This window comes from Eulemur rufifrons, chromosome 29 (genome assembly GCF_041146395.1).
Source record: "Eulemur rufifrons isolate Redbay chromosome 29, OSU_ERuf_1, whole genome shotgun sequence".
NCBI classification, from domain to species: Eukaryota; Metazoa; Chordata; class Mammalia; order Primates; family Lemuridae; genus Eulemur; species Eulemur rufifrons.
The window spans coordinates 60,130,410-60,158,088 of NC_091011.1; the positions used below are offsets into that span (position 1 = coordinate 60,130,410).

Below are 27,679 nucleotides of genomic sequence, written 5' to 3' on the forward strand. Positions count from 1 at the left end.
CCTTTGCCTCCAACTCGCGCTACCATATGGATTTTGATTCCCTGAACCTATTCATTTTATGCAATTTGGACTTCTGAAAGTGTTGCTCAATTAGTAAGAGATATCTTGGGGACCCAGGACCCAGAAAAATGCACACAGCACAGCAAGAAAATGCTACCACCAAACCAGCCTCACTGCCTCAGGTCTCCTCTATTTCAACCTCAGTCTCAAATTCCTCCTTTATAAATCTCTCAAAGATAAATTTTATCCCCTAAACAATTTTTATAGATCAAAACCACATTCCAATGAAGATCGGGTAGCAGCATTCATAAATCTCAGACCCCAGGAAGACAAATGAACATTTCAATATAGTAGTAGTGGAAGGATTTTGTATTCTATAAACATTGAAAAAAAACTCTCTGCCACTAAAAGCTGAATAAGCTGAAATATAAGTGATTCAAGTGAAGTTTAAAGGTATTTGCAATCAGAAAATTTTTAATATGTATAAAAATAGTTGATTAGTTAATAAAGATTCTTTACGGTAAGTGTACCCCTTTTGGCTTGTCTATGATAAGAATCATCAGTGTTGATGCTTTTGCTATTTAAAACCCGTCCAGTGGAATAAAAGTAAGTGCTGTACACAGCATGGGGGATAGCAATTACTTACCCTGTAGGCTGGCTCTCAAATTCTTCTGACCATTGCTCTTGAATATCTTCTGTGGAAAGATCTACGTCCCGGGTGGTGGCAAAATTGAACTCGCTGCCTTCATTTCCATGGAAATAAATGGAGTTCCCATCTGACTGACAGCTATGCTGTAGATAAAAAGAGAGCATGGGGTGGCTGTTGAATTGGTTTTGTGACTGTATCTGTCTTACTCATGTATAATTAGAGTTTTTAGAAAAGTCATTATATTATTCTCTCTACAGTGGACTCTCAAAAGAGCTTGTTACCTCCTTTTTCCACCTTGTTTAATTCAATTACAATTTCTTTCTAACTTATTAAGTTATCACAAAAAAGGAGTCAAGAGGGCATTTGAGCTTTGCCATCTCAGCCTTCAGTACGAAATGAGAATATTTTAATTGGAATAATTTCCCATCTTTACCACAGTCCTTGTTGTGAGAATTAAGTCTGATAATGACTTGTCGCATATTTTGAATTCTGTGGTTATGGGCTAAATCACACTGACCTTTTCAATATTCCATATATTTCTGACTTGCCATTCAAGTCTTTCACAATTTGTCTGTAAATGGGATATGAGTAGAATAGCCAGCTAATCAAAACATGGAATACAGAAAAGGTCAAAGTAAACCCAGATATGATCATATATTTCCAGTCAGCTTTTGTGTAAAAGTTTCTGACCAGACCTAAGAAGTTGCATGATATTCCCACTGAAGAGCTGGGAAATTACAAGCTTTGTAATTCCCCAAAAGAACACTTAAAAAGAAGAAATAAAAATAATTTCTGGGATTTTTTTTTAACCTATAGTTTTTCACTTAAAGTGAACAGTCAAAGGTAAGCTCAAACTCTGGAACTGAGTAAACAGTATTTACTTTTAAAAATTATAAGTTTACATTAACATTTTGGGTAATAAGTCATATATAGAGAAGTGCTAATAAATGAAAGATCAAACATTCTTTTAAGTTTTATATGCTCTTAAAAGAAAATAGAAATGAAGAAAAACAATTGGACAAGAAATATCAGTTAAGCCCAGTGACTGTGAGTTTAGCAGGACAAGGATCATGTCCCTTTTGTTCCTTGCTGTATTCCAGGTCTTGGCACAGTGCCTGCATACAGTAGGCACAACGCATTACTCATATGTTTGTGGTGATGCTGCTGTAAGCAAACCTACTGCTCTGCCAGACATATAGAAGTACAGTCCATATAATTATGAACAGTACATAATACTTGATAATGATAAATGACTGTTACTGGTTTATGTACTTACTATACTATACTAGTTATCATTATTTTAGAGTATACTCCTACTTTTCAAAAAATAGTTAACTGTACAACAGCCTTAGGTGGGTTCTTCAGGAGGTATTCCAGAAGAAGGCACTGTTATCTTAGGAGATGACAGCCCCACACCTGTTACTGCTGCTGAAGTCCTTCCAATAGGACAAGGTGTGGAGGTGGAAGACAGTGATATTGACTCTCCTGGCCCTGTGAAGGCCTAGGCTAATGTGTGTGGTGTCTTAGCTTTTAACAAAAAAGCTTAAAAGGTAGAAAAAAAATTTAAATAGAAAATACCTTATAGATAAGGATATAAAGAAAATTTTTGTACAGCTGTATACTCCATTTGTGTTTTAAGCTAAATGACAGCACCAAAGAGTCAAAAAGTTAAAAAAAATTAAAAAGTTTATAAAGTAAAAAAGTTACAGTAAGCTAAAGTTAATTTATTTTTGAATAAAGAAAAACATTTTAAATAAATTGAGCATAGCCTAAGTGTACAGTGTTTATAAAGTCTATCTACAGTAGTGTACAGTAATGTCCTAGGCCCTCACACTCACGAACTCACTTAGAGCAACTTCCAGTCTGGGAAGCTCCATTCATAAGTGCCCTATATGTTATTTTATCTTTTATACCATGTTTTTACCTTTTCTATGTTTAGATATTTAGATACACAAATACTTACCAGTGTGTTACAACTGCCTATGGTATTCAGCACAGTGACATGCCGTGTAGGTTTGTATCCCAGGAGCAACAGTCTATAGCATATCGCCTAGATGTGTACGAGGCTGGACTGTTCAGGTACGTGTAAATACACTCTATGACATTCGCAGAACAAAATAACCTAACGACCCATTTCTCAGGCTGTATCCCCATCATCAAGCGATGCATGACTATATACAGCAAGAAGGTTACTGTAGTGAAACAAATTAACATAACAACCATCTCACATAATTACCCATTTTTCCTCCCTGTGATAACAGCAGCTATGATCTATTCATTTAGCAAAAATCCTGAATACAATACACTATTATTAACTATAATCATGCTATATTCATTACATAGAAGGCACTGAGTAAGGTACTGAGAGGGAGGTGTTTATAATGAAGTAAAACAATACAGAATCTTTCTTTCAAAAATCCCAGTCTAGCTGAAAATTAATGTGTTGATATAGGAGAAAAGTGAAAGCATATTTTAGAGAAACTTTTCAGCCAGGAGCAGCTCATAACTATAATCCTAGCACTTTTGGAGGCCAAGGTGGGAGGATTGCTCGAGGCCAGGAGCTTGAGAGCAGCCTGAGCAACACACAGAGACCCTATCTCTACAAAAATTTAAAAAAAAAAAAATTATTCAGGTGAGGTGGTAGCTACTTGAAAGGCTGAGCCCAGGAGTTTGAAGATGCATTACGCTATGATGATGCCATTGCACTCTAGCCTGGGCAATAGAGTGAGAGCTTGTATCAAAAAAAAAAAAAATCTTTTCATTTTTCATTGGCTATTTTGCTGTTACCAAACACATTTGGCAGTTGAACAGACCATTTGCAATTGTACAACTATTGAAAATTAGTTATCACATATACATTTTTTTCTCTACAACCACAACAGTGCTAGCATAAGAAAAACAAGTAATATTTACCATAGCAAGTGTACAGAAAGCAACATAAAAAAAATTAACACTCATTTTAATTGAGTGTTAACCAATTTTCCTATTAGTAGGATCTAAAAACTCGTGGGATCTGTCTTGACAAGTTTCCATGAAAGTGAGAATGGTATAGTTTTTGACATAGTTTTGTAAGCTCTATGGAGCTGTTCTTTACCAATTTATAGTAAATGAACAATACTCAATACCAAAACTAAATCCAAACAAACAGGGCACTGGTTTATAACAGTCAGTTGTAGCCTTTGCACTGAAAACATCCTAATCCTGTCTGTCGAGTTTAAGGAGAGGGTCACAGTCAGCTCTATTCTCCCCTCCCACATAAGCCCAATGTCCTTTTGGGTGTAGAGGCAGGCTTTACAGTCTTAGTATAGTGACACATTGCCAAGGAAATGCTGTAACACACCCTAAGTAAGCAGCCACCTCTCAGCGAGACGAGATTCAATGTTCCCTAATTCTTAGCATGATGGGGCTGTCACTGTCTGCGTGGCAGGACCTAGAGATGCACAGAACACACACCCACAGCTACGGATGGCTTGCCCTGCTTTCCACCATGCTAAGGGATCAAGATATGATTTCTGCCTCTGCCATTCTGAGTAAAACCCGATGTTTTCAAGGTTTGAAGTGATAATAAGATACTCTTTTAAAGATATACGAGCCAGCAGTGTAATACTGGGCCTATAAAATCAGGGATAGTTTGTGTGAAACCAGCGATTTCCCAAACTATTTGAGAGCAATGGGCCTACTGAGTCCCCCTTTGTAAGAAGTTGATTTTACACAGGCTTTGAACTTAGGAGTGCTAGGCAGGGTAGGGAGCCAGTTTAGGATTCTCATTCTGAGGATCCCTAAATTGATTACAAGGCAAGTCAGAGTTTCATGTTAATTCTATTTTAGGGTTGGTCACAGGGTGTTCAGTGTTTTGGAATTAGCCTGGCTTCTTAAATGCTCTCCAAACTAAGAATTTATGCCTGGATGCCTTCAGATTGAGACAGAGTCCCTGGGCCTCTGCTTGTTTTTGATCTGCATCTGTCTCTGAATGGGAATCCATGACCTGCTTGGTTAGGCGTTGCTTGAACTTCTTCCTAAACTCTAATTAATTCAGCGCTTGTATAAATTGAAGCAATTAAGGTTGGAAAACAATGAAAATTGGAACCAAAAACAATCAAGATGTTAAGGACTGAAAACTCAGTTACTACCCATCCCTCGAGGGGTTTGGGGGTTAGAATCAGAAGACATGTTCCAATGCATTTTCTCTACTTAAAGGCTATGGATTTGTGCAAGTCATTTAACCCCTCTAGGCCTTAGTTTCTTAGGCTGTAGAATGGAACCAATAATATCTATTCCCTAGAGATATTGTTAGAAGCACAAATAATATATAAGGAAGTATTTTATTCAAACTTCTAAGTGCTACAACATAATCATTATTTCTGAATACATACTTTTTCCAAAAATTTTTATATAATATATTCCATACCCTTAGCAGTAGTTGACAGAAAAATAGGAGAGTATTTAAATCTATTTTTAACTGCTTCTCATCAGAATAGTCATTAAAATTCGTCAGATCAACTTAAAACCTTTAGCAAAATGCACAAGAATGTGCCCCACAATACAATATGGTAAAAATATGGAAAACATTCATTTATTTTCAGGGCAGATATAACCATCAATTAGAACTTCAAAAGCCTTCCTTCAAATTTTGGCAGATTACCAAATAGTCTCCCAAAACAGGAAAACTTAATGCAAGATGCCTGATACCATTTTTCTTATAGATGAACTTGCATTGTGTAACGTTGCTGTACTGTGTTAAAAATCCACATCAAATGTGCATTGAAAGTATAAAAGGAATTTCAGGAAATTGCTCTCAATTTTAAAACCTAGCTATTTTTGTTCAGCATCTATTCAAACTTATATCATTTATATGCAATAACAATTAAAACCTAAACAACTTCAAAAACAAATGTGTAACTTTGTGAGATGCATGAGCTCTTAATATGATAAAAACAAGAATATTTTGGAATTCAGGACTATTTTATTATGAGCATCATGAAAATCCACCAGATATTCTTGAGCAAATGATTATAAATTACATGTGACTTCCTAAGTTATAGCTTTTGATTGACTTATGGTAAGTATGTATCAGGTAACTAAGCATTTATTTTGGGTAAAATAAAGGTATAAATTCTGCACATGACTCTAAATTTTCCTTTATATTTATAGCCCTCCTCTCATAGATTAGCTTAATTATAATTTGTACTTGTTTCATTATTTTAGTACTGATCAATGACATACACTTTAGCCTTTGAAGTACTAGCAGAATTCCAATTTTTTAAATCCCTTAAGTATAATCCTTATGTGTTTCTCTTTGTCAATCAAAAATATTTTCCTAGTTTTCTGCTAAATGGATTTCCTTTATTTGACAAGCAGAACACAGTGTAACTAAGTAACAAGAATTTGTCATTCAGAAAATCATCAACAGGAAACATCAGTGCAAATTCCTCAATATAACAAGTCCTTGGCCACAATTCAGGATAGCGTTTTTCTAAGGTTGCTCCCTCTACTCTGCTGAAAATGTTAATGACTTCACCTCTGTACTTGTAAAAGTACTTACAATTGCCTCCACCATTGTTTTATTAGGTTTTCATCAGAGATGAACATTGAGGCACCTCTTTATATTATCTCCCTGGGGTCTAATGGCCCTGATGATTCTTTCAGGCATCTGTAGCCTTACAATTTATTTTTTGATGATATCCTTTTTTGTTGGAATGAGTATATGGGGCATTTGGGCAATGCCAGCTTGCAGAGAGCTGGTGGCAGATGGAATGAAATCTGCCTGGTATGCCTTCCCCTCCACACGAGCAGAGAGCCATCCATTTCCTCCATTAAGGAGTTGTCACTCAGCCCACCCAGCTGGAAGACCATTTTTGATAGCCAAGCTGGCTGGTGGCAGACAATTCAGATACAAAGTGCGCTTTAAAAGAAAGCTAAAACATCATTTGTAGGAAAATTGAAAATGCATGGCTTCCACCACAGCCAATTTTTTAATGACTGTAATATTTTAAGTGATTATTTTTGCCACTTCAGATTGCTCCTTAGAGAGGAGAGGTTTTTTAATTAAAATCTAGGCAATGCAAACAGATGAGATATGAGGAACAGAGGAAAGAGAAATAAGATGAATAAAATTAATTAAAATGGCATTGTTGGCAGAGCCATAAATTAGCCACTGTCTGGCTGGAAACAAAATATACTGGGATAGGAATTTCTGGATTAAAGTGAGATGTGTGCTGTGTAGTTGGAAACGGACTTACAGCCTACATATCATTGTGTCTCTTAAGTCTTTTACTGTGCGATATAGATTACCATATAGAAATACATATTACCTACATCCTGGGTCAATGGTCTTTAAAGGTATAAACTTTCATGTTATTTGTTAAAAAAGAAAAATTAAAATAGGAACAGAATAACTTCTCTCGTGAGGCAAAATGAATTTTTATCATTTTGCACACATTCAATTTCCAGGTAATTTAATGCCAGTTAAAAAACGGAAAATTTGGCTATGAACACAGTCCAGGTGCAGGAGGGCTAAAGTGCATTTTCTCTAGTCAACACAATAGATTCAACCATGGTAAGTGAATTTTTGGGAGCTTAAAGAATGTTTTTTCTCATTATTTTCTGGATTCATTAAGCATTCACATTTGAATCACTTTGTACTAAGATTTACAAAGATTCAATTTATGGTATATTTTGTGACAAGTGTATAATTACTTGGCAATGGTTATGACAACTCTAAAATGGCAATACTGACAGATTTGAATTGGAGTAATGAGAGGAAGAATAACAATGTAAAATTCCATAGGGCAGTTGTTAACCTTGTCTTTGGGGATCAACTTGACTTTCACAATGTCTGAGGTTTTCAGACTTGCCTCCTCAAATTAAGGCCAAAGATGCCAGACGTGGGAGCCTGCAAGATAACGTGGAGTGAAGGGGCCAGGTTTCATACAGAGTACAACAGATTTGGCTTTGAAACTCAAAGCTGTTTGATCTTGGGGAAGCCATTTGGGAACTCTGAGCCTCTGTTTCTTTGTCTGTGAAATGGGGATAATTGCAAGGCTTACATGAAATATTGTAGGGAACATGCCTACCCTAGGCACTGCTGAATCTTAAGAAATCTGTAAATGCTATTTCCATCCCCATTTTTTTGCCCCCAATCTCGATTTGTTCATTTAACAAACCTTACTTTAATGAACGTCACTATGCAAGTTATTGTGCTAGGTGGTGTGGTAGGTACAAAGAAGATAGAAAATGTTACTATGTTTCAAATGTACATATGGAATAAAATAAAGTTCACCTACTGGATGTTGTGTTAACCCAATTAGTGATTAAATGTGGCAGCTTCAGACCAAAAAAACAAAACAAAACAAAACAAAAGGTGCATTAATTAGGCAGGGAGGCTGTGGGTATTTGTTTAAATGATTATCTTCTGCATAATTTATCAAAATTAGTTGTTTCTGTGTTATTGCCACTCTTGTCAGGGTGATCTGGCTCATTTCCATGTTTCACTAATGCTATTCCACATTAATTACTGTACAAATAGGCCTCATTGGGGGAAATTGTGAAAAGCACACTACTTACATTTAACCCTTCATCCCCAAAGTACTCTTATTAGCTTAACAAATTATATTCTGGCTCATTCTACAATATCATGTACTCACCTCTGGGGGAAACATGACAATAAGTGCAACACAATCTAAAGTGAAGAACACCCCAAGCAAAGGGAATTTAGGTAGACAGCATGCAATTAACCAAGCTGGAATCTGGCCAGGAAATCATAGTTAACGTTCCGATTCTTAACGGAAAAAGACATGGGAACATGGACTAGCCACAAGTCTGACTGAGCTCAGGTTTATCCTCATTAGAAAGCCAGTACTCAAATCCATCCCTCAAGTTACAGAGTATAGTTTCCAGAACAGTGATCTGTAAAGCACTTTTCTGGAAAGCAAATCTGATTTTCTCTTATTTGTCCTTTACTCTGAGGAAATAAAATCATCAAATGAATTGTTGAAACCCTTTTCTGAGGTGCCTAATGGCACACTGCATGGAAGACAAATTGAGCATTCTAGTAGGCAGGTATTGTTCTGCCAGGGTGTTATATTTCAAAAAAATAGGTTTAAAAATGAGTGTGATCTTCTCTTTCACCATTTATCTTAGATTCTTTTTCATTAGCCTTAACTTGTGTTAAGACTTTAAAATTTTCAGACAAATTAATTTATATTTTTTCATTATTTGAACATAATGACCTTTTTCTCCATTGATGATTCAGCAATTTGTGATAGTGATAATACTATTACTAATATTATATTAGTAATAACACTAATTATTATTACTAATGTGATAATAGTATTAGGTGTGACAGCAAAAGCCCAGAATGAAAGCTTCAATTCTTATTCAGGACTGGAGACTTGCCTAGTGTCTACTGGGACAAGAACATGGCAAATGCATTAATGTATAAGAGCAATAAGAAAATTCATAGACTCCTGTTCTGACTTAATGCTTCCTCTTAGTGGGTTGTTGATTTACCAAATGGCTATTGTCTTCATAGAGCCTTGTGGTGTTTGTTAAAGTAGCAAAATTGTCTTTATTATTGGATATTTATCAATAGTACATGTGGTAAAGGGGAAGCAGTCAAACTCAAAGTAGTAGTAGAGAAAAGATTAAGATATGACCCTTCTAAATTCTATAACTTAGTTACTCCAAATCCTTGGTATAAATTTGCAAAATTCAATAAATTACTTTTAAGGGAATTTCTTTTAAATGCATGTGATCAAATCACAGCCTATTCTAAAAGGACAAACCTTCATAACAGAATCTGTGACAGCGCTGATTTACTTCCCAACACAAGTTGATATAAACGTGTAGAAGAGGTAATCTGGGATTTTTTTGCTATCCTCACAACAAACCAGGGCAATAAATAGAAAAAGATTAGCAGGTGCAGGCACAGCAATCAGAGTAGGAAGATTTCTTAAAAATAAAAAATATGTGGAGCAGGACCTATCTCACAGTGATCTGCATTTAATCTGTGGGTCAATTCCAGAGTTGACAGAAGCCAGTGATTTATGCCTTTGCAAGCTGAAGGTAACCAGCCTAGCTGGGCAGATATAAACATTTATTAATGGTGAGTGAGCAAAGTGCTCTCTCTCTTCTTCTCTCTCTCATTCGCACACACTCATGCACACACAGAGATATCAAGTGGTCACGGATGATTCACGCTTTCAAAATAAAAATTTTGGCTGCCACCAAAGATGAGCATAAACAAGCAAGCAAAATGAATCAGCTGCCTGACAATATTTACCTCCATGGCATATTGATCCATTCGGAAAGTCTGTTTCACTACTAAAGGATGAGGAAAACAAAAAGTAACAACAAAAACCCCCACTCCCTGCTCTTTCCAAATCAATTTTCCCTGGGTTCTCCTGGAAGTGCTTCTTTGACCTTTCCAGGGCTTCTCTTTGATGGTGGCTTATGGAAAGCAGGCAGCTGCAGCAGCTCCAGGCTGACTCCCTGAAAACTTACATTGAATGTTTTTCTTTGAACTGGAAATTAAGAATATTGTCAGATTGCAGGATGCGTGTTTGAGAAGTTGAAAAGAGATGACTTTGATGGACTTCCCAGATGCTTCAAGAGTGACTAAGGAAAATCGAACACTGAGAACCCAGGGTTTTGCAGACACTCAATGTTCATTTACTACAGATATTATACAAAACCTGATGGCAAAGCCTTCCTTATAATGCTGGCACCTACAAAGCATTCATGAAATGCTATCAACACTAGTACTATCACTATTGTTATTACTATTATTCATCACAAGTGTGGTTACTACTATTTATTCTTATTATCCAGTATCTATGCAGTGTTCATGCTACTGTAAATATCATTCCCGGATATGAGAATTCCACCCAAGGTGAAATGCTACATCTTGATTCTTAAATGGAAGGAGCCAAACCCAAAGAATCAGTTCATATCCTTTAATCCTTGATGGCAAAACGAAGACCATTCTCACAGGGTTGGTGCATCAGAAATTTCTTGAGATTAATCATTCCCCCACTTCAGGGAGAAAGAATGTGGTTCACATTATTTTTTTTTTTTTTTTTTTTTGAGATAGAGTCTTACTCTGTCACCCAGGCTGGAGTGCAGTGGCACACTCATAACTCACTGCAGCCCTGAACTCCTGGGTTAAGTGATCCTTCTGCCTCAGTCTCCCAAGTAGCTAGAACTACAGGCTATCTCTTTTTTTTTATTATGTTTATTTTATTGTAGAGAGAGGATCTCACCATGGTGCCCAGGCTGGTCCTGAACTCCTGGCCACAAGCAGACCTCCTGCATCAGCCTCCCAATGTGCTGGGATCACAGGCATGAGCCACCACACCTGGCCACTCTCACTCTTAAATGTGGTGCAAAAACACCCACCTGGTAGAGGCACTGCCATGGTACCAACAGCTATTCTAGCAGCTGCAGAAGAACTGACACGCTATACCCAGTATTTTGAGAATAAGAACAACTGAAAAAATACTTGATTATGTAGAAATCATACACAAAAGTACAAAAAAAGAATACAATATTCTGTAAAAGGTGGCAAAATCATTGTAACCAATAATTAAGACAGGTGATTTAATACTGAGTGAGTTTCAGGTTCCTTGCCTTGCTGAGTGCATGATCTGCTTACTCTGGGAGATTACTAATGAGAGAGGTGCCCTGGGGAGCTTCTGGGCTTGCAGCACTATATTTATTGGCATTTAAAGCCCCACCTACTTGGTGGTGAACAAATGGCTGCTTAGGGATTTGTGGGAAATAAAAAATTATGATAGTAATTAGAAGCACAATAAGAATATGGTGCACCTTTTCTTCCACATGGGCAAGGTCTCTGGAAAAAAAAAACTCAAAAGATGAATAATGCAAGGCCATGAACTTGGAAAAAGAAAGAGAAACATAGATGGCTATATAGAAAGAATACATTAATTCTGTGATCACATACTGTCTTCCTCAGCTTACCAACCACAAATCAAAAAGCACAAGTAGCATAAGGCCAGGTTCCACATTAAAGGCTGAGCGTGTGGTACATCTATTTCATATTAATTACTAAGAAGGCAACAGATGGTAATGGCCTTCTATCAACCCAGGGCAGATTTAAACTGGTGACCTATAATTGCAATTCTCCAGATCATATAAACTCCTTATGCTAATTACTGTATTTGGTCTTGTCTCATTCTGCCCTGCTTGAGATAAAGAATAGGCTCAGGTGAAATGGATTAATATTCCCAAAAAAACGGAAAGAAATATCTAAAGACAAGAGAAATATGTACTATGAATAACAAAGATTCATTTTTTGTCATTCTTATCTGGACTGCCACCCTCAAATATTATTTTCAAGATCAGCAGCTACACAGTTTACATAGTCACTACTCTATATTACCTTGTTTTATTAAGAGTAACATTTAAAAAACCACTTGCAGGTAATAATAAAAACTACCAATAATATTCCTATTACATGAATGGCACTGAAGCTTAATTCCAATGAAAAGTGTTTCTTATTTTGATTGCCTATGGGTGATATTTGTGTCCAACCTCATCAATTAATACATTTCATTTTGATATTATTTTAATGACATATAATGATAACATTATTTGTGAAGCCCATATTTTCCCTTCCTATTACTTTCCCCCTCCTCATAATTAAAGGTGTCAGCTCAATTCTTTGCTTTCTATTCATTTTCCTCTATATTTACTTCCTTGTGGAGTTTATTCTCAGTTTTCAATGAACAGGATACACATTTATTGAGCCTTTTCTATGTGCCGGGCACTGTTCTAAGGGTTTCACTTGTATTTTCTTATTTAATCATGACAACAAGAGGTGTATACTATCATTATTCCTGTTTTAGGTGAAGACACTGAAAGGTTAAATAAATGTAAAGGCAAGATTTGAACCCAGGCAGTTTTAATAGTTGTGCTATATCCAGTCCCATTCACAACATTTTCAGTGCCTTTAAGTCATCACTGAATAGAAAATTCATCTTCTTTCCTTACAAACTAGGTCTTATTGATATTTTTCCAACTTTTCCTTCATTTAATTAACATGTATAACAATCTACCATGAGTTAAATACTTGGGATTCAAAAATGGTTGAAATAGTCCCTAAGATTAAGAAGCTAACATTCTAACCAGGGAGACAAAATATAAATAACTATAAAGCATTTTCTTATTTCTGCATATTACAGGGGAAAAAATGTTTAGGTTACATATATTGCCTTTGCCCTATCTGAGTCAGAGCTTCAAGCGTGTCCATCCCCCAGACGGTGTGCATTGTTGTAAATGCTGTCATAAAGGTATATGACCAGTGTAGTAGAATGCTGAAATGGAACTAGTTTAGCCACAGTTTTGGTTGAGGACCCAAGGAAATAGATGGCAACTACTCCACCTCACTCCACAAGTGAGGTGATAGACCATAAGGACCTAGCAAAAAAGGTGGTAAAATGGCTTAATCACTCACTCCCATTGAGGGTGTACAAGCTTGAAGTCGAAGTGGGTAGGAATTAGACAGCAGAAAGAAGATTTATTTTGAAAGTTTTTGGTGACCTATGAGTCCCACCTATGCTCATGTGAACAGGGAGGGCATCTCTCAAGCCCAGTGCATGGGACTTCAAGGACACCACCTGGAGGGCATGCTGTGTGTCTTGGGGTGTGGATCAGTGCCTGGAGCTGCTTGACAGGTGACGGAGTAAAACTGGGCTGCACTAGAAGTAATGACTCTCCTCCCGATGATGGATTCTAGATAAGCATTTACTATAGACTAGGCATCGGCCCCTGTACACAGAGGCAGTCCAGTCTAGGCTAAGGTCCTGCCCCAAAGGGCTCCATGGAGGGGCAAGGTGCCCTCAGTACAAAGAAGTTGTATTTATTAGACAGAGGTTCAATGCTAAGAGAGGAAGCATGCATGACCTGCTTGAGAGATGCTTTGGGTAACTGCAGGTGAGAAAGTCCCAGCTTTGATGAGTGGAAGGATTTCTAAATAACCTATCGGTAGATTTAAAGAGAGCCAAGCTTTGATCACTTGCCAGGCCCAGGAATCAATAACACCAGCCCACAATCATACCTAACTCTTCCCTCTTTTTTTTACTCCAGACCAAGCCCTGGAGGGTTCAGAGGCTGAAACTAGTTGGGAGTGGTGGGAAGGGAGAAGGAGCTGACTGCTATCTCCATTTCTACTGCAACAGATCTAGGTTGGAGGAGGAGAGAAGCTATAGGTGAAACTTGGAGTTTGCATTATTAGAATGAACTAATCATATTTGATACTAAACTGAGATAGTGAGTAAAACTGAGTAAGTGAATGACTTTTTTGGCAGGGCAGGGATAAAGGAGCTGTCAGAGAAAATTTGAATGGTCACTGGAAAAAGAATTGTTTGCTGTAGACAGTCTCCACTCCAAGTCCTGTTTGTTTAACCTAATGGTTGCACTAGCACAGAGAGGAGGAAGACATAGGCTATGCAAAAAATGCTAGAGACAATGGCGTTTGAACTGGGCCCCTAAGGATTGAGAAGAATTACTAGACAGAGAAAAAAGAAAGGTGGAAAACCACACCTAAAGGGATGAAAGTATGAAATTCTGAATTGTATTTGTGATGGCAGAGCACAGTGGGCAGGAGATGAGGATGAAAAGTGAGGCTGGGCCAAGACTGGAAAGAGCCTTGAATAACAAGACAGAGATTTTGGCTTGTATCCTAGAGGCCTACATAGGAAGCCATCAGAAGTCTTGAGTATAGAGGTAGCATAATGTAATTTGTGTTAAGCAGTGATACTGGAGTTTTTGTCAGTGGCATCTCTTTGGATGACCCTTGGCTCTAACACCCTTGTCAGGTAGTTGGCTACAGTAGACTGTTGATTTCTCTTTGTTTATAGTTGCATGGCCCCTTCTCTATGTCACCTCCCATACGGGTTACTGAAAATGCCTCCTGCCCTCATAATGGAAATATTTTAATAACTATACCTCCTGAAGTTCACTTCAGTTCATCAGTCAGTACCTAAGATGGACGAATAACTAGAATTTTGAAAACAAAATCAGCTATTACAATGTGGAAGAGAGGGGAGTGGACAGTGCATGGGCTGAACTTGCTAAATTCTAATGTACAAAAAAATCAGTCACCTGGAAGGAACATGTACACATGGAACAAAGCTGGAGCAAGATCAAGAAATATAAGAAAAACAAAATCTTTTAACTTATAGCCAGAGTGATGGGGCAGGGGAATGGGCAAATAATTGAACAGGTGGATGTTGGGAAGAAAAATAAGATAATCAGGAAGCATTATCAGTTTATATGTAATACTTGAAAGAGCAAAGCTATGTGGGAACTGAGAGCAAGAGTTCTGAAGTCAGATTTTTATATTTTAATCCTGATTCTGCCACCGGTGAGAGATGTATTTTGGAAAAGGTATTCAACACCTCTATGCTCCACTTTCCACATATGAAAAATGGGATTAAAATAGTACCATAACATGTTCTTTACAGGTTTATAAGGATCGAGTTATATGAGACCACAGATATACCATGTGTGTATGTGTGTGTGTATGTGTCTATCTGTAGACATATACCATGGTTTGAATGTCTGCCCCAAATCTCATGTTGTAGTGGCCACTGTAATGGTATTAAGAGGTGAAACCTTTAAGAGGTCATGAGGGCTCTGTCCTCATGAATCAATTAATGCCCTTGTCACAGGAGTGGGTTAGTTTTCTTGGGTGGGCTCCTGATAAAAGGATGAGCTCAATCCAACTTCCTCTCTCTGTCTCACATGCTTACTTGCTCTTCCACCTTCTGCCATGGAATGACACAGCACATAGGCCCTCGTCAGATGCCGGAGACATGGCCTTGGACTTCCCAGTCTCCAGAACCATTAGCCAAATAAACTCTTTGTCTTTATAAATTACCCGGTCTGTGGTATTCTCTTACAGCAACAGAAAACTGGCTAAGACAATACATATACTCGTGTGTGTGTGTGTGTGTGTGTGTGTGAGTTTGTGTGTATATATGTGTCTGGAATAGTAAGTGCCTAGAAGAGCAAGTGCCCAATAAAAAGTAGCTGTTATTACTTGGCCAAAGATAACCCTATCTGTGCTTGGAAATTTTTCCTTGAATAAATTTACTTTGTAATTAAGAACACTCTCTCAATCGCTGTTAGACTCACTCTTTGATTTAGTTAAGATGGAAATATCTTGGAAACTTTTAATGAGTAGGTTGAACAAACAAATACAACCCTCAAAATCAAAGTCCATAATAAAGCAATGTTTAAAACATGTTTTGTCAAGGATGCCCAGTTTCACCACAGTTATTAAACATAGTACTGGAAGTTCTAGCTAGAGTAATCAGGCAAGAGAAAGAAAGAAAGGGCATCCAAATTGGAAAGGAAGAAGTCAAATTATCCTTGTTTGTAGACAACATATTCTTATATCTAGAGAAACCTAAAGATTCCACAAAAAATAAAAAAACTGTTAGAACTGATAAACAAATTCAGTTAAACTGTAGTATAAAAAAATCAACATACAAAAATCAGTGGAATTTCTATATGTCAACAGTAAACAATCTGAAAAAGAAATCAAGAAAGTAAGCACACTTACAATAGCTACAAATGAAATAAAATACCTAGGAATAAATTTAACCAAAGAAGTGAAAGACCTCTATAATGAAAACTATAAAATATTGATGAAATAAATTGAAGAGGGCACACAAAAAAATGGAAAGATATTCCATGCTCATGGATTGGAAGAATCAATATTGTTAAAATGTCCATATCACCCAAAGTAATCTACAGATTCAATGCAATCCCTATCAAAATACCAATGACATTCTTCACAGAAATAGAAAACATAATGCTAAAATTTATATGGAACCACAAAAGACTCAGAATAGCCAAAGCCAAAACTGGAAGAATCACATTACCTGACTTCAAATTATGCTACAGAGCTGGAGTAACCAAAATAGCACGTACTGGCATAAAAACAGACAAATGGACCAATGGAACAAAAATAGAGAACATAGAAATAAATCCATACATCTACAGTGAACTTATCTTTGACAAAGGTGCCAGAACATACAGTGGGGAAGGGACAGTCTCTTCAATAAATGGTGCTGAGAAAACTGGATATCCATATATAAAAGAATGAAACTAGACCCTTATCTCTTGCCAAATACAAAAATCAAATCAAAATAGATTAAAGACTTAAATATAATACCCAAAACTATGAAATTACTAAAAGAAAACATCGGGCAAATCCTTTAGGACATTGGTCTGGACAAGGACTTCTTGAGTAATAACCTCAAAGCACAGGCAACCAAAGCAAAATTGGACAAATAGGATCCCATCAAACCAAAAAGCTCCTGTGCAACAAAGGAAACAATCAACAAAGGGAAAAGACAACCCACAGAATGGGAGAAAATATTTGTAAACTACCCATCTGACAAGGGACTATAACTAGAATATATAAGGTGCTCCAACAACTCAATAGGAAAAAATTAAATAATCTGATTAAAAAATGGGCAAAGGATCTGAACAGACATTTCTCAAAAGAAGACATACAAATGGCCAGCAGGTATATAAAAAAATGCTCAACATCGTTAATCATCAGAGAAATGCAAACCAAAACTAAAATGAAATGTCACCTCACCCCAGTTAAAATGGCTTTTATCAAAAAGACAGACAATGATAAATGGTAGCGAGGATGTGAAGAAAGGGGAACCCTTGTATACTGTTGGTGGGAACATAAATTAGTGCAACCACTATGGAGAGCAGTATGGAGGTTCCTCCAAAAACTAAAAATAGAAGTAACATTATGACCCAGCAATCCCACTGCTGGGTATATATCCAAAGGAGGGGAAATCAGTGTATCAGAAAGATATCTACACTTTCATGTTTACTGTAGCACTATTCACAATAGCCAAGATTTGGAATCAACTTAAGTGTCCACCAACAGATGAATGATAAAACAAAACTGTAGTACACATACACATTGAAATATTATGTAGCCACAAAAGAATGAAATCTTGCCATTTGCAACATCGATAGAACTGGAGAACATTATGCTAAGTGAAATGAGCCAAGCACAGAAAGACAAATCTCGCATGTTCTCACTCATATGTGGGAACTAAATATTCAAACAATTGATCTCATGGAGACAGAGAGTAGAATGATGGTTACCAAAGGGTAGGAAAGGTAGTGGGGAGGCAGGTATAAATTGGGGATGGTTAATGGGTGCAAAAATATAGTTAGTTAGATAGAATGAACACTATTCGATAAAACAAAGTGACTATAATCAGCAATAAGTTAAGGTATACTTTAAAATAACTAAAAGAGTGGAATTAGAATGTTCCTAACACAAAGAAATGATAAATGCCTGAGATGATGGATACTCCAATTACCCTGATTTGATTAATTGACACTGTAAACCTGTATCAAAACATCACATATACCCTATAAACATATACAACTATTATGAACCCATAATAATTACAATTTAAAAAAATCTAAAAATAAAATAAAATAGAAAAAATAGATCACCATTGTTTTTTTGTGGCTGAGTAGTACTCCAATGGAAAAAAATAGAAAAAATAAATAAGAAATGTCTTGTGACCAATAGGAACACTGAGACATGCTTTCTAATTGGTTGTATTCAGTTTTAATCTCAGAGGCCACCAAGTAAAGGAACAATATTTGACAAAGAAGTTGCATACAATTTAATTAAACATTATTTCTAGAACTCCAAATCACTTCACAAAAGCAATTCTTTCATTCTCAGATGTTTGAACCAAAAAGCAATAAGGTAGTCATGCCAATGAGTCAAAATGTCAAATTCTTAGATTTTATTATTGAATTTATTTGAAGTTTAATAAAAGTCTGAAAAATTTCTACCCAACAACCAAGTTAAAGATAATGATATAAATCATTACTGCAATGATTTTTTTCTTAGTAGATATAGGTCACTTGGCAAGTCTCAAATGTGTGATTGGTAAACTTATGACTAGGACAAGGGATCACAAAGCAAAAGCATATTCCACATAAATTTCTAATCTAATGAAAATTACTACCAAAGCAAACCCATACTCCATGCATTTTTATCATGGGTGGTACCAAAGTACATGCATTAAGAAACCAAACAAACAAACAAAAAAAGAAACCAAACAGCTAATTAGAGTAGTAAAATGGCTTGTAAAATGAGGCAGAAAAAGTATCTTTATGCAATAAAGGGTACTGAGATCAAATGATAACATCATCATGGGAAAAGGATGGGAATCTCAGGCACTGAGGTCTCCTGAGTTTATGCATCTACATGCTAGTATTGAACAATGACAGCAGAAATTCCTTTTTAAATCAAATGTTATGGGATATGACATAAGCCATTCTGACAAACATCCTTTTCTATGTTCATACGAACATGGACTCTCTTTAAAGGGGCCATTGCTTTAGCCTCTTTCTCAGAACAAATTTCCATACGATTTACTGCTTATATTGAGCAAAGATGATGCCTGTTCCCAATGCCCGTCAATTGGTATAATTTCAACTTGAAGCAAAATGACTAGGTTTTATTTGTTAAGCAAGAAGTTATTTGTGTCAGGATAGTTCCTATACTGAGGGTTTGCCAAATCATTTGCAATCTTTTTTTCTGGTACTCAAATTAAGAAAAGGAGGTGAGCATTCTGGATTTTTAAATTCTACTTGATACTCTTGCTGTGATCTCATCCCTATCCAGCCCAGGATGTTTTTCACATTTAAAAAAATTCTTCAAGCTGTGTTTGTATTTTGTTTATGTATATTGGAAACTTGAGAGGGTCTGGCTGAGGGCCTAATAGCATTTTTTGTATTCCCTAAGTTCAATTTCTTATTCCATGGGCTCCCTAGGCAGGCAAGCCCATAATTTCAATTACCATTCATAAGGTTGATAATTGCCAAATTTGGCTCTTCCTCTGAGCTTCTGACCCATACATCTAACTTCCTACCAAACAGTCCTTGCTTATCCCCAAGATTATCAAGGTCGGTATGTCCAAAGTGAATTCACCAACTTCCTGTGTGCATGCTCCTCCTCCTAGGTTTCCTTTTTCAATGAATGGCACCACAGTCCACCCAGCTGACCAAATCTTCATCTTCCTTCATCTTCTCAATCAGTCCCCAACCTTCTCCATTCCCTCTCCTAAAAATCTCTAAGTATATCCACATTTTCCCATACTTTTTCCCCTAATTCTGGCCAAAATGATCTCCACTGAACTCCTGTGACTGGCCTCCTATTTGGTCTCTCTGCATGCCCTTTTTCTTCCTTCCATTTGGTCCTCTATCTTCAAAGGTATATTTCAAAAATCAAATGTGATTGGCTCTTATTTAAAGCACTTCAGTGACTTTCTATCACCTTGCAGGATAAAGTCTGAACTCTACAGCAGCTTGCAAGACCTTTAAGGTCTTGTCACCAGCCATCTCTTCAGACTTTTCTATCACAAGTCACAACTTAAAACGTATTGGACAACTATTTCGAACTTTGTCCAAGACTTTTGCTTTGTGCTCTCACCTTCCAGCCTGTCTTAGTTTGTACTGCTGTAATGTAATATCATAGACTGGGTGGCTTAAACAACAAACATTTATTTCTTATAGTTCTGAAGGCTCGGAAGACCAAGACTAAAGTGCTGGAAGAGTCAGTGTCTGGTAAGGGCCCACTTACTTGTTCTTAATGTGCTCTGTGGGATCTCTTTTATAAGGGCACTAACCCCATTCATGAGGACACTACCCTTACCACTTAATTACCTCTCAAGGGCCCCACCTCCTGATACCATTTTATTGGGGTTAGTGTTTCAAAATATTAATTTGGAGTGGGAGAACATGAACATTCAGCCCATAAAACAGCCTTAATATATGCAATTTCTAATTCTAGAAACACTATTCCTCCTACCTGGTCAACTCCAAATCACCCTTCAGTCTCTGCCTGGATTCCCTGTTCTCCTGGGTTGCCTTCCTGATCCCCTCAAGTCTGGATTGGTGCTGATTATTATACTTCCTCAGCACTCTAAACTTTCCCAGCAAATCATAACAATTAGGCTGTTTTGTATTTGCATGTTGACATGTCTAACTGCCCCCACTAAACTGACGTCCCCTTGATACAAAGAAACATGTCTACCTTTTTTGTGGCTATATTCTCTGGGTGCAGCCCAGTACATGGCACAGTGGGTCTTCAAAAATACTTGTTAAATGAATGAATAAGTGAATGTTTTTATACTATTGATTTTCCATCCTTAAAAGGTAGGGTAAGGTAAACAAGAATATTATCTATTCCCTTAATGGTGGTTTTGGTAAGATAGTTAGTTACTTTTATATAATTTAGTTTATTAAGCTTTAGGTTTTAGAAGGGAGAAGGAACAAGAGAGAGTTCAAACCTTCACTGTAGCTCCTGGGAAGAAAAGCCAGTTGCCCGTGTCCACTGGGTCAAGACTATCTTCTAAAATGACTTGTCTGTGAGCTGAATTGATGACCAGGATGTTATCTAAGGCCCAGCAGGCTTCATACACTTCTCCTACACGAAGATTCTCCTGCTTCCACCGAAACTGGACGTTCTCCCCTTTGGCGTCTTCAGGAAGGTAGAGGATGTGGATGATCGTGCTGACGTTGGAAGGGGCTCTGGAGCACATGGTGAGATGGGGAGTTCAACAATGTCAATTTTTTCTTTCTTATAGAGGAATTTTGTTTTCTTAAGATTGTAGTTTCATCAACTAAAAAAGGTTATACTTATTATAGTTTAAAATATTCACAATCCCATAGCCCTTAAGTCTTGTAATATCTGCTGATCAATATGATAATGATGACAGTTTAAATACTGAACGCCTTCAAGAGGTTTACGTGTAACAAAAGGCAGGGGCTAAGTACATTCAGGTAAACCAGTAAAGGAAAAATTGAAGAGAAAATGGCATGCACTGCCATGGCCTGTACAAAAAAAATCAAAGTTTATCCAGCACAGTTTTTTGCACACGGTAGACATGCAATCTAAAACAGTTCAGTTTACTTAATAAGGAAAAAAAAGAGGAAAACTATAAAATTGTGATTTTGATTCTTACTTTGAAATTATGCACCCATTGGAGGCCACTCCAATATGTGTGCAGTAAGTTTAATAATCAGCCTTTATGCAATAATTATTTTATTTCTAGTAACCAGATATGTTTTTCATATGTTTAGTCTATATGAAATATGAGATTTGCCATGAGAAAGAAATGTTCTCATTTATAATTCTTTATAATTTCATGCAGATCAATCTTTAAAAACATGATATAATTTGACATGATTTTTATATTACATCTGATTAGAATCTAGGCCCTTCTGCTATATAATATTTTTATTAAACATTTTCTTCCACCAAAGCAGAAACCTGCTATAGTAAAAATGATTGCCTTTGCCAAGATTAAAAGTGGTACTAAAATGCAAACTAGTAGTACCCCAGGCTTGCTATAAATCAGTTTTGAAAGGACTAGAGAAAAGCCATATTTTTCACTCACCAATGAAGTACATATATATCTGTAAAATTGTCAGTATAGGTTATAGATGGTGTACCTTACCTTTGGGGGTAATCAATTCCCCTTTCTTTTAAAATATTTCACAATGACTATGCTTTTAGTTTCAAAAGAAATTTAAACTGATGAAAAGAATACATTTTGGTTTCAGGCAGTAATTGGAAACACTTTCGCTCTAGTCACCAATGGTAAGGGAAATTTGTGTTAATGAGTATGATGGTTTGGTACATGGTCTAAAATTGAAAGCCCCATTTAGTGAAAAAATAAATGGAATCAACTGAACATGATCTTTATATGTTGTAATTAAATGTGTAGTTTCATTATTTATCATATCAAAAGCATGTAGCTGTTTTCTAGCAAGAAATATGTTCCATGATTTACTTAAACTATGACATATAGTACACACTAGAAAGGGAAAACAATGGAGATGTGGGTAAATTTTCTAATATTTATGCTGTATTGCTTAAAGTCATTTATATAAATATTTAATATTAATGCATTCTCATAACTACTAGAAATGAGAAAGAATAGCAAAATGTTCTGTTATAAAATTGGCACAGCACATCAGAACTCAGCTTGTATCAGGTGTCCATATATTATATTTTGTCCCGCCACAGAGGGAGATCATCCATTAAAATCCATGAGTTAGAAACACTTTTCTTAGTTTTTGGTTAGACTAGCAAGCTTAAGCTTGTGAAGTTTTTATTTCTTTTTTTTTTTTTTTTAATACTACTACTGTAGAAACTTTGGACAAATTGGTTTAGTATTATACAGAGCCCAATATTTATCCTGCTACCCTAAATAAATCACAGCTCTTTTAATATAGAAATATAATAAGGAAAACAGATTGTGGAAGAAAAGAAAACTGCGACAAAACTGACAGAAAACATTCTACTTAAGTTATGCTAATTTAAGAACTAACCCAATCACAGTAATCACTTGATAAAAGTTCAAGGTATTTTTTCCTTTAAATATCTTATACTTGAAATTAAGCATCCAATTTGAACTTTCTTTTATAATTTAAACTCTGCAGAAGTGGTAAACATAATTTGAGTGTTGGTAATTTAACCAAATATTTTTAACATGAGTGAGTTTCTTCTTCCTCAAGCATACTACCTTATTTTCTTATTGAGGGATTTTTTTAAATAAAGAAAATGTAATATAAGATTAAAAGTCATATTGCAATTATGATAATAGAATTTTAGAACTGGCTTTAAGGAAGTTAGAGGAGAAGTAATAGAACTAGAGATTAGATGTCAAAGACCCAGCAGCTTTTAACTTAGTATTATCACAGATTGGAAGGGATTGAGCTGGTCATCGGATATATTCCCAGGCCTATAAACCAGGCCAGAGTCAGGTCATCTAGAGCAACGTGTGGCAATGTTGCTTTGTGGAAGATGCTATCATAAAGGTTATGATCCCAATGTGCTTTTACTAAAATAGTTTGTTATAAGTACCACTGACAATGGGACGTTCTGAACAGAAAATGAAACTTTTAACAGTATCTTCTTTAAGTAGGTAGGTCATGATATGTGTATGCATGTAATTCAATGTTGTTAACAACCTGAGTGCTTTTAACCATAAAGAAAAAGGTAGAATAAAGGCAAATGGGGAAGCAGAAATCCATCTATGTCAGAACTTATGAAAATACTTTAAATTAACAACAAACCTAATTTTCTCGAGCTGAAGCCAGTCTGCAGAATTATTCTTGGCATATGACACGATGATGCTGGGATCTGAATAACTAAAGCGACATGAACCTGACCCTGTAAATGGCAATAACAATAAATTTCAAAGTTAAAAAGCAGATAATAATATATGTTATCTTTCCTGATAAATATTTTAGATAATTTTAAACCACCTGGATATTTATCTGGTCATTTTCCCATTCTTCTAACTATGCTGAAATTTCCTGTGATCTGTTCTAACAAATATCATTTGATAAATAATCTCAGGAACCAGAAAAAAAGGCTAAAAAAGGTAAACCACAGATTTCTTTGGAGATACATTTAATTTACAACTACTAACTTAAACTGTAAAATAAACAGTTCTATGCCAAAAATACCTAGGTATTATAGAATGAGTAATAATGTCATTATGGTTCTTACAAGTTAACACCAATTATTAGTGATTACATTAAATGGTACATAAGTCATTAAATTGAGGAATAAAAACACCATTATTTTTCTGTGTGTGTATTATCTAAATGATGAAACAGTATATGAGGAACTAAAATATCGTAAAGAAAAGTCAAGTACTAAATGAATGAGACCTATTATGGATGTGATAGATACTACTCTACTATAGCCCAACATTAGAGTTTAAAATATATATTATGCCCCATTGTGAATAGTTGATTATTTCTAGTTATTATTTTTAATATTGAAAATATGAACACCAAAGAAAGTTTAAAAATTGATGACTTTGTTTCTGTATATTCAATGAATTCATATAATAAAGTATAGTATGACTATAATTTCAAAGATCTTAGAATACCCAAAACATCTAGGAAACACTTGCCAGAAGTTTACTGTAACTGACGTAGCAGTATTTTTTATACTACATTAAAAGCAAATGAACCAAAAGAAAAAGGAATAGTGCAATTTATGTTTAACTTCAACCCATCTGCTAGAGGAGCCTCAGTTTCAGCAAATGGCATCTGTTGATGGTTTTACATTTGTAGTGCTCAGGGGTGCCAAGCTTTAATCAGACTCATTTATTTCTGTGGTGTTTAGGACAAAACCGGTTAGTTTACAATTGCCAAAGCTGGCAATGTACTAAAAGGCCAAACAGCAGTTTTCCTAGATTTATTCTCACAGCCAAAATGTAGGTGAAAAAAGCATGAAAGAAAGAAGTATTCAAAGGAAAGCTACCCAGCAACCCTGATCTCAAATGGAAACCCACCTTATGCATTTAATCATTGCTAAAATCTACCTTTCAAGAGCAGCTGCTTAAAATAAATATCACACTGTGCGGCTGGAAACGGAGATAGGCAGGATTATGTGGGACAAGCTTCAACACAAACTAGAATGAGGTCTGGCAAAGAATCTGTTATTTCGAGGGAAAGTTGAAATTAGCCTAAAGAATTTAAATGTTATTTACATGCTTCCTTTATGTCTTATACACCCTAAGTACTTAAAAGCAAATGAAAAAGGATAGAACAAATGATAACCAAAATTGTTCCTTATAGGATGCAATTTCTTGCAAATTATTTACAAGTTGAGATGAGAGAAAGAAAAGTGATACACAGCAAAATAAAAAATGTGCCCAAATACGGCCTTGATGACAAATATGACTCCTATTTTCTTATGCCACCATCTCAATGTGGTGAGATTACATTTTTTATGCACCTATAAAATAAAAAGTCCCTTGGCAGGGTGACTCACTGTTCCTCAGCTGCCCAACCATTAAGTTTCCTCACATCTAAAATATTAATATTCTTTTAAATCCATCTTCTCCTCACCATTGCTAAGGGACCCTCCTCAGCTCTTATCAGGTCTCTGCAATGGTGACTGTTGGTCCCCCCTGTCTGAGCCTCACTGTCCTCACTCAGCTACACTATTGTCGGTGATCTTTCTGCAAGTGAATTAAATTGTGTTATTTCCCCGCATATAATCCTTCAACAATTCTTCAGTCCCTTCAGGAAAAAGCTGCAGTTCCACCCTCAGTCCGGGAAAGGTGCACAGTTCCTAGAGAGCAAATGGGTACCCTGAAAAACAACTAGGCAAGACACTGTGTTGGAGTTATCACATCCCTCAAGGCACCTCTCATGGAATGAGGAGTTAGTAGGCACCATCTGAAACAGGCATCTCATCTCCCCTCTTAAATCAAAGGTATTTAATTGCCAAAGCCAAAATATAAAACCAGAAAGGAAAGACAATCCCAAATGTCAAATGCAAAATATCCTCTCATTTGCCCATCCATTTTCCCTTCTTCAGAACACTTCCAATGTAATCCTTCACTCTAAGGTAGCAATTTTGCAAGGATTTAGAATTGGGAAGAAGGGAAGATAATTGAGAATCATGGTTATCAAAGTGTGGTCCGAGAGACCAGCTTAAGTCTAAAAATTCAAGCACTATCTTTGGTTCCCACAGGCAAATGAGGAAAGTCTATATACTTCCATTTTTACCTATAATAAGGGTACCAAGGGATTAACGGTTTCTATAGTCATAAATAAAATTAGTGAACTTCTAGAATTTACTAAGACCTCACACCGTATAAGAAATTTGGCTTCCATGTAGTGCTGCACACAGATTACTGCCATGCCCACAGTTTGAGGGAGAACAGGATATTCTGTGTGAAGAATCCCTCATCAGTGTTGTTTCCAGGTTGGTCTTGGTTGTCAATTCTTGATTTTAAATTCACAAATAAATTTATAAATGATAAAGATAAGCCTCCATTCATTTACAGCAACTGTCATTTACACTACAGGGTGCCCCCAAATTTGCCATACGTAGGGAAAACGGGAAATTGTAGCTAAGTAAGGTTGTTCAGTCAATCCCATAGTACATAATGATGGGTATTTTTATCTACAACATTTCTGGCCTATTATAGCCTTATAGTTTGTCCTACGGTTTAGGACATACATGCACTGCAATATAAATATTAGCCATTTCTACTCCTCTGCTAAAGTAGATGTTCTACATAATGCCCTGAAATTATCTTGCAACAAAACATTTCATTTTTCACTGATGATGTTCTGATTTTGTGCTACTGGTTTTATACCTATGAATTTGTGCTATTTTAATAATTTGCTTTGTAAGTATAAAAACACTAGGTTATTTTAAAATTTCTCAGCAATTTAATGTAAAATCATATGTGTAAGTTCATTCTTATTAGGTTAACAATGCAATGCATTCAGAAAAATAGAAACAGGCAGATTATAATGCCCTCATCTATTCACCCACAAATCTACATGTACCATGTTCTCCATCCACCTGTGCCAGTGTTTTCTGCCCTCCTCCTGGTATAGTGGATGAAGTGCTTCTGTTTTAATCAAAAGTTAATCTCTTAGTGTGGTCGAGATCCGATCTCCCCTCACTTCTTAAGATTTCTCCTCTCTTTCTCCTGCATAAATAATTTCTCTCAACGAATTTCCTGGACAACTATCATCATGCAAACATCATACAACTATACAAAGCATCTCCCATCTTAAACAAAACTTTCTTGGTGTCACACCCCCACCTTCTGCTCCCTCCCTTTCTATTTTTGCTCCCCTTTACAACAGGCCTGGTTGTCCAGTGATTGCCTCCACTTCCTCCCGTCCTAGTCTCTTTCCCCTGTTCCATCTAGACTCCTGCACTCAAGCAGTCCATCAGAACTGCTCTTGGCCCGTCCCCAGGCCGCTGGAGAGTCCATGTTGCCAAATCAGAGGATCACTTTCCCACATTTGGGTTACTCGAGCTCTCAGCAGGAGTTGTCCCAGCTGATCTGATATTTTTTAGATGTTTTCTTCTCTTGACTTCCACCACCTTGCTGGTTATTCTCCTGCTTCACTGGCCACTGCTTGTCAGTCTCCTTTGTTGCC

At 36.4% G+C, this 27,679-nt stretch overlaps 1 protein-coding gene across 2 annotated transcripts in view; it reads right to left on the bottom strand.

Annotated features, from left to right (window-relative positions):
* Nucleotides 1–27,679, bottom strand: part of RELN (reelin) — a 447,102-nt gene that overhangs the window by 177,964 nt on the left and 241,459 nt on the right. For both annotated transcript variants that reach the window (XM_069462478.1, XM_069462477.1), the window contains exons 9-11: nucleotides 23,822–23,918; nucleotides 21,028–21,268; nucleotides 647–792 (exon numbers count right to left, since the gene is read on the bottom strand). In XM_069462478.1, coding sequence (XP_069318579.1) covers nucleotides 647–792; nucleotides 21,028–21,268; nucleotides 23,822–23,918 — 484 coding nt within the window. The remainder of the gene's footprint in view (nucleotides 1–646; nucleotides 793–21,027; nucleotides 21,269–23,821; nucleotides 23,919–27,679) is intronic.